General features: G+C 31.8%; 1 protein-coding gene and 1 long non-coding RNA gene across 2 annotated transcripts in view; one reads left to right on the top strand and one right to left on the bottom strand.

The window, feature by feature from the left end:
- Nucleotides 1-1,833: 1,833 nt before the first annotated feature.
- LOC138320502 (uncharacterized) lies at nt 1,834-8,122 on the top strand. The gene is made up of 2 exons (XR_011208195.1): nt 1,834-3,497; nt 4,808-8,122. It is a non-coding gene; the product is annotated as an uncharacterized lncRNA (long non-coding RNA).
- The window catches only part of LOC138320500 (uncharacterized), a 39,891-nt gene continuing 37,658 nt past the window's right edge, over nt 6,055-8,287 (bottom strand). The window contains exon 40 of the mRNA XM_069263493.1: nt 6,055-8,162. Within this exon, the coding sequence (XP_069119594.1) occupies nt 8,148-8,162 (15 nt within the window). The 3' untranslated portion in view covers nt 6,055-8,147. The remainder of the gene's footprint in view (nt 8,163-8,287) is intronic.

Below are 8,287 nucleotides of genomic sequence, written 5' to 3'. Positions count from 1 at the left end.
ATTTATTATTTAAAATGAATATGGCATCTACAAAAAGTTTACCAAAAAATCATGGGATAACAGACTTATATTTGGACCTTCTGGTGGCATGGCTTAAAATTCAAGCTGATAAAAACATAAAGAACAATTTCAGAGAGATAAAACAACAGGTAATTTGGGGTAATAAACATATAAAATTCAATGGTAAATTATTGTTCTATAAAAACTGGAGCGACTCTGGTTTAATTTACATAAATGATCTAATTGGAAATGATGGAAAGATCGATGAGGACATCATACATCAAAAATTAATATGTAAAAGAAATTGGATAGCCGAATTAGTGTCCATCAAACAAGCTATACCAAGAAATTGGTTAGATATCTTAATTACAGAAAAATCGATGGCAAAAGTACACATTATAAAGAAAGACATTTGTCTGTATAACACAGTAAAAGGCGACATGGTACAGCTAAAGACGTTAAGAAATAAAGACATATATAATATATTGAGACGAAAAAAATCTTGTATTACTTATAACTTTGATCATTGGAAAGAAAAATTTGACATAGAAAAAGAAAGCTTCACAAACTTGTTCAAATTTATTTTTAGTGTTTTAATAGAAAATGATGAAAAAATGTTTCGATGGAAATTGTTCCATTGTATCATTCCAAATGGTCCTTTATTATAAAGGTGGCGTATTGTTGAAAATGAAAATTGTAAAATATGTAACGTCAAGGATGACTACCATCATTATTTTTATTGAATGTCAACGTGTCGATCCATTTTGGAATCACGTTAGACAATCATTGGATAAACTTGGCTATACTATTGTATTAAGACACTTAAAGTTTATAGTAATCGGATACAACATTGTATATCATGCCTATAATGACAAATGGTATCATCTAAGTGAATTAAGAACAAAATATGTAGATATTGTTCAACTTTCCAAACATGAGCTGAAACGGAAATTTTGTTTTCAGTATTATACAAAAATGAAAAAACTGTATGCTTTTCTTTAGAAGTCGCACGAAGCAATGCTTCACTAGAAATTGAATTAAAAACATTACTAATGACAAAAACTACAAAAATCCTACATATATAGTATACTGTCAAATGTAAGTATGAAAGAAATAAACTTTTCAAAAGTCACTATGATGAAACGAGAATATGAACAGAGCAAATACGAAATCATGAAAAAAAAGCTAATTTAAAGTTGTTTCTATCACTAATATGTGGAATCAGGTTGTTTTGATTCTTCGAGAAAGTGTGGAGTTGCAAGTTTTGAGGGTGTGTTGTTTATGCCGAAAGGTAAGGTTATATGTAAGTGTTTGGCAGAGAAAGGGAGAGTTTGTGCGTGAGTGTGTGTGTGGGGTGTGGGGCGACTCGCTACGAGCGAAACCACGCAAATAACCAACAATTTGCTTTCGTTTTGAATGTCATAATGGTTGCAGGATAAACAGGATACAAGGTTCGTATCTTACAATACAGGTTTTATTTTGATGCTCGATACGGAAAACCTAGATGACTCGGCAGAGCTATGTCTAGCACCAAAATAAAACTTGTATTGTAAGATACTAACCATGTATTCTCTACATCGTCAGACGGAGCAGCACGACAATTGTGACGTCACAATGATAATGCTATCATAATAAGCGTATGGCAGTTCATAGACTGACGAATGCCAACTGCGCTTGGTAAGGTTACATATATAGTAGCACTGCAATGTAAATATAGTATGTAAGTATTAAAGGGACAATTCAGTCTTAGAGAACATTAAATTTTGTACATATATAGGAAAAAACTTCGGTTTACTGTGATATGCCATAAAAGCAAATAGTGGTAAAATGCGTGTGAAACGTTCAAACTCGCTCGCTGTCCGCCATTACACATTGTGGTCGAACATCTTGTATGCCGAACCCTGTCCCTTGCTCGTAGAGTAATGCTACTTTTGTCTAGAACTGCTCAAATCGCTCTGACAGCATCCTCGATACTCCAGGGGTTCCGATGACTTACGATCTCTACACCCCTAGACTATCTCATAGTGATATTGAAGGCAGCTCAGCGGAAAACATTTGACCAATCACAGACCAGCAAAGATTTCCTTTGAAGACTACAGAGAGAGCGACGCCCAACTTCAAAGGCACAGAGTCAACCACAATGTACCGTTATAAGGCTCTTTTGATGTACATCAAACAACTAAATTACCTGTTCTGTTCTGTTGCCTCCAGTTTTACTATGAGATAGTCCAGGGGTGTAGAGATCGTAAGTGATCGGAACTCCTGGAGTATCGAGGATGCTCTGACAGTAGTGTGTTTACCTTATTAGATGAACTGTCTTGTCTAAAAAATCTTTTTATCACCTTCTCAGTGGTTATGTATAGTTCATTTGTTTAACGTGCGTGACTTTGGCTCAGGTATGGGTACAGCGTACATATTGTACCTGCTTAATCGTATTGATCAACGATTTGTAATTATAACGTTATCAATTAAAATACTAAACAATAACGTGGAATTTGTCAATATTTTATGCTATATGTTTCATAAGAAATATAGAACAATACATTTATGCCATATTTTGCTTCTTGGTTATATAAAAGAATTAGCCTGAGCGAATTGTCCCTTTAAAGTTATATGTGCTGTATTTTTCATACTCAGGAATGAAGATAAGCTTTTAATACATGTATGTTATTCAGCACCAAAAATTACCAACATTTTGAAAATTACAGTGCTTTCAATGCATAGGTTTTAATTTTACATGTACAAATAAGAGCTGAAAATGGTTTTTGGCAGTACTGCCAAAAATCATTTATTTACATCAATAGTGAAGTGAAATGAGTACATACGGTGAGACCATGAAGCCAAATTGTGGTCTACAATTTCATTACACATTTTTACAATGTTTTTAGTCATTGTAAAGTGACTTCTGCAGGTATGTTTTCATTTAAACATATTTAAGGCATAAAACAACAATTTTACAGTACAAAATTTATGTGTTATAACTAACGTTTATAAGTCATCTGAAGCCATTTGAATGATTTTTACAGTTTTATTCATCAAACCTTATTGTTTTTAATAAATTAATGATGAAAAAATAGCATGTCAAAATTATCGCCCAGTTACGGCACATATAACTAAGTAAAAGAATCGGCAAATCAAAAAGGCGGATTTAGTATGAAAGCAAAGATAATAATTATTAAGATTTAACAAAGAAGGATTATCCATCTAATTACTTTTAGGCGGGATAAATTTAAATATATAATTTGAAAAACAAGCTTACATATAGAATATATTGATTCCTCCCCTAATATTCTCGTGCCGAGAGACAACGTCTTTGCGTCATGCACTTATCTTAGTGCGGAAATATTTGAATATATGATTTTATGTAATAATCCACATATGGGTTACGATAATGTAATGATAAAGATATCTTTTTATATTGCAGGCCGTCGACATTGGGTACTTATGCGTTAGAGACATAGCAGGAATGTTAACAGTGGGGTTACAATGGGTCACGGGTATGTTTCATATTTAGTATGAAAACTTTCAGAAAGCTTTCATATGATAACTTAATTGATACTGGTGTTTAGTACGGTATGCGGATCTTGACATGACCTGACTTGACCTGGTTAAGAAGAGTATATCCTATGATCACATGGGTAGGGTGACCATGATAAATAATGTGTTAATACGCCGTTTCCGGAATAAAACATTCAGTAAGTTTAGTCATGTGACTTTCATAACCACGTGACTTAATTTAGGGCACATTTGAAACACAATGACGGCATATGTAATGATTGTACACGGATGGAAAATTACAGATCATGACAGAACATTTAACATTAATTATCAGAACATATTATATTAAATATAATCTAAACATGCACGAAAATTGAATTTAGACACTTCATAAGGAAATGAAATGTATATTACGGCATCAAATGGAGCTGTCGCCTAGCAGTTGGATTTCAACGATATCTGACGTCTCACTAACAAATATTTCATTACTTACCTGGGTACATTTTCCCAAAAATTAATAACAAATAAGAAACACAAAACATTACAGTTTATCTTAGTTCCGTTATCGAGCAAATATTACTGACAATGACCTTTACCCGGACATTGGTATTCTCTGCCTATGAATGTCACCGCCATGGCGGAAAAATGTGCCCTAAATTTTTCGCGGTTACATGACCAAATCAATGTTTTCTTCCTCCTATCCAGAAGAGTTCCTTGTATCCCGGAATCGGCGTAAAAGGCTGTATTGTTACTAAAGTGTCCTTGGCTTAAAAATTTTCTATAGATTATTAATAAATCTCTGATAATAAACATGCGAATATCCGACCATATATATAGCACATGTAATGTGCATAACTTAATTAAATATGGAATTTGTAAAAATGTCTTTATGTCATATCTATTAATCTCAAGAAAGCCAATTGCTAGGTGACATTTCCCTGCGTAACTCAACATCGTGCATTGTAACGACATTATTAAACTTGTTTTATCAACTCTGAAATAGAAACACTTGGTCAATATTCAAAATATTTTAGTGACAATGGAATTTCAAAAAATACATCTGATATAAATTCGTTTTTCCACATTTTGCGGTATGTATCCATTTCCCAAAACACATGCTGTAATATTAATATTATCAAAAGATGAATGAATCATACAATTTATATAAACTATCAGTTATTTTTGATAGAGCTATCCCTGTATAAAAGTTTTCTGTTTTACTTAACACCCTTCGTATTGATATTGTGCAATATCTCATATACCTTGAGAAGTACATTAGTGTGGACACTGTATATCTTTGGTTTTTCAGATTTCATGATCATTTCAACATATCAGACTTAAAGACCTTTGCCATACCGTGCTCACTTTTGTTAGTTCCTCTGATTGTGATATGGATTTCTCGCTGGCGGATCATTTCACTGCATACAGTTTTATCGGTTGGAATGTGCATTTGGCTTCTGTTTTTACACATTGACAGCCAAGAAACGAAAACTAACCTCAACAACTTACAGCAGAAGGCTGCCGCTTATGAGTTTGTGTTTCGTCATTTAAAAGGTTACTTGGAAGAACTTAATGTCAAAATCAACTATTTGCAGAGAGAAGTGGATCGTCTGGACGTGATGTTTGGAAATTATGAACACTGAAACACGCAAAAACAAGAACAAAGTACGATCTGGAAAATTCTGAACATAGCCCTTGATACTGTTTTGAGATTCGCTGGTAGATTTGTAGGTGATTTTGCTACTAGATTACTGACGTAGGTATTAGCCCCAGATGTATTTTTTATGACTATAAACGACTTTTTGTTGTTGTTCTTGAACATATCATAACATGACCGCCATTTGTATGACAATGCCAAAAGGGACTCGAAGTGTATGATGTTGTAAAGTCGGTAAAACAAACGCTCCTTGTATTCATGATTATATTTAATTGTTCATACAATGTAGACATGTTATATCACTCATTTCATGTACAATTTAGTATACAATTATTACATGAAATTATTCTGAAATGATTTCTGTTTCACGTACAATGTTTCTGAATAGCTTCTCGAGGTCACGATACCTAAATTTCCTTAGTGTTTTCGTCATACACACTTGGTATATTTTGTCATTTAACTCTATATTGTGAATGCTATAGTCATTATATCGACGGTAATTTCTCTTAACCAAATCAAATAAATGAACTCAAAATAGTAGTTACCTGAGATCATGACAAAAGAGTTCATAAGTTGGTGCCTTAAATTACCACTATGGAACCAGCCTTTGTTGTTGATAACGCCATCAAAACCAGTTGTGACCATAATTCAATCGATATTATACGCATTGATTGTATCTAATAATTACGATGTTTGTCTGTGAAATTAACAGTTTTTCTCCCCGGGTTTCGGATTTCCACCGCCACAAAAACATTACTTTTTAATTGAACCCACTCGAGTGAAACTGAAACTATATGTATTGTCAGTAAACTATTTTGACCTGCATTAATCGGTAGTATTCTCAACCGTTTCAACCATATGCTTCTTAATAATATACAAATATAAACAACTAACACAAATTATCATATACCTCTTTTATTGGAAAAAATAGAAAACATGTAAACATAATAATATTTCCATTCTTTTCTACATAACATATAACAATGATTTATCCCCAAGTATAAAATATTTAATAGAACCGCCATTACACCGTGCATGTCCCAGTAATAACATCATATAAAATGATAAAACATACATGGAAAGCTACAAATGGTTTGCCCAGCAAACTTATAAATTTCGAAATGCCGAATAACGATAGATAACAATAAAACTGAATGTATTAACTAGTTACAATGATCTATAAGGAAAGTGTGTACTATAAGGAACTATCTTTCTTGGCACATTTTAGCTATTACTTATTATTACTTAAATAACACCTATTGACCCACGTTGAGAGTTATATACATTATCAGACAACATTTTATTGTCAAATACTTAATACATCTTTGTATTATGCAAACTTGAAATATATATGTATAGATTCTTCTCGTTAATGTTTTTAGAAAATATAAAAAACCCATAGTTTAATCCGTTGTTCATTATCTTGAATACATACTATAACACTACATACCAAGATATCTATTTGGCAAGAAAAATAGTAGTATATTTTATATCTGACTTAAGCTGATGGATTTGAGAAATGATCTTTTTACATCTAGACTCGCTCGCAATGAACCATGTTTGTTCCATGGAAATATTAGAATAACGATATTATGACATATGTTAATATTCTCTTTAGCACCTCACTATCAATATTTGGGAAATGATAACACGATTAGGAAATATCACAATGAATCAATATCCATCAATTGCTTGCTGTTCATGGGAAATTTAGTAAAAGTCAGTAACACCATTGTCCATACGTACATGATGAGAAAACTATACTACCGAAATCTATAAAAAATTCCCTCGGTTGGTGATAGAACGGCTATGATTTTGCAATTACTATTTAAAGATATACCATGTATGCATAAATGAATTGAGCAAAGGTGTAACAATCGTAAAAAATACGACATATTGACAAATACTTGCTTTATATATTTTTACAAGTTATACAGTATTTAAACATGGTTTTCACAGTCAAGCAAATTTACGGGATTCAATTTGAAGCAGGACAGAAATAAATATTTCTGTTCACACAGCATTTTTGAGGGGTAAATATCAGATGATGAGAAATGGATATAATATTTTTAAATTAATAGGACTATGTAAAGATTTTTTGCTGTTATGAAAGCTGGAATGATGATTTTAAAATAACCATTTTCCTTTGTCGTGAAGGTTGTAATTAAATGATTTAATGCATACAATGCAAGCTTTCGGCGAAGTAATTTAAACAAATTGTGATTTACTTGAAATTTTCATTTCAAGGGTTATTGTTATATTTCCAATAGAATAAACAAATCAGATTAACATGTACTTGTAGTTAACGTTTCGATAATTTCAGAGTAGGTAGGGTATATATTATTTGATGTATACACTATTCGTTACTAGAAGGCTAGATAGTTTCAAAAATTGTATAGTAAATACGGTAATTCAGTTTGACTCCCATTTAAAAGAGGGGTGTATAAATTATTTTAAACAACACATAGACATATGATCTATATTATGTAACACATAAAACGTTCTTATGACATCATAAAAGTCGAGATAAACTGGAAATTATCAACGTATAAAAGTGAAACATGCTTATTCTATAAAGTTATTTTCGTATAATTCAATTAAATACAATTGTATGTCAGTTTTGTTTGCAAAAAAGTATGTTTGACCGAAAGACAAACGACAGTGTTATACAAATCAAATGCATTTTGCAAGGCATGAAACAAGCTCATTAAGGATCAAGAAAATATAGATTGTCGTTGGGAACATCACAGCAATGTCATCAACAGAAATGTAATATATGTTATTATTAAGTACAGATACTTCATATTATACATAAATAGTACTTATTTTTTTATTCAAAATTTTTCAGTATAAATAACAAAATAAAAAGATAAATGTAGAATCTTAAAAAATAAGACTTTGGTTTCGTTGCACATATCATTAGATGCTGAAGTTTTAAGTGTCATTGGCTGTTTCATCGCGTCGTTTGTCATGAAAATAATTTCTGGATGAATTAATCTCCGTTCTCCTGGAAACAAATATACAACAAGAAAGTAGTCAAAGAGGAATGATAAAAATATAGCGCCATTATAACAGAGTACTTAACGAAATAGCTAAAGATGTTGTTTATTTGATAGACTTTAAAATACATTT

This window comes from Argopecten irradians, chromosome 4 (assembly GCF_041381155.1).
Source record: "Argopecten irradians isolate NY chromosome 4, Ai_NY, whole genome shotgun sequence".
Classification (NCBI taxonomy): domain Eukaryota; kingdom Metazoa; phylum Mollusca; class Bivalvia; order Pectinida; family Pectinidae; genus Argopecten; species Argopecten irradians.
The sequence above is the reverse complement of the archived record's forward strand: the minus strand, read 5'-3'. Positions and strand labels throughout refer to the sequence as shown.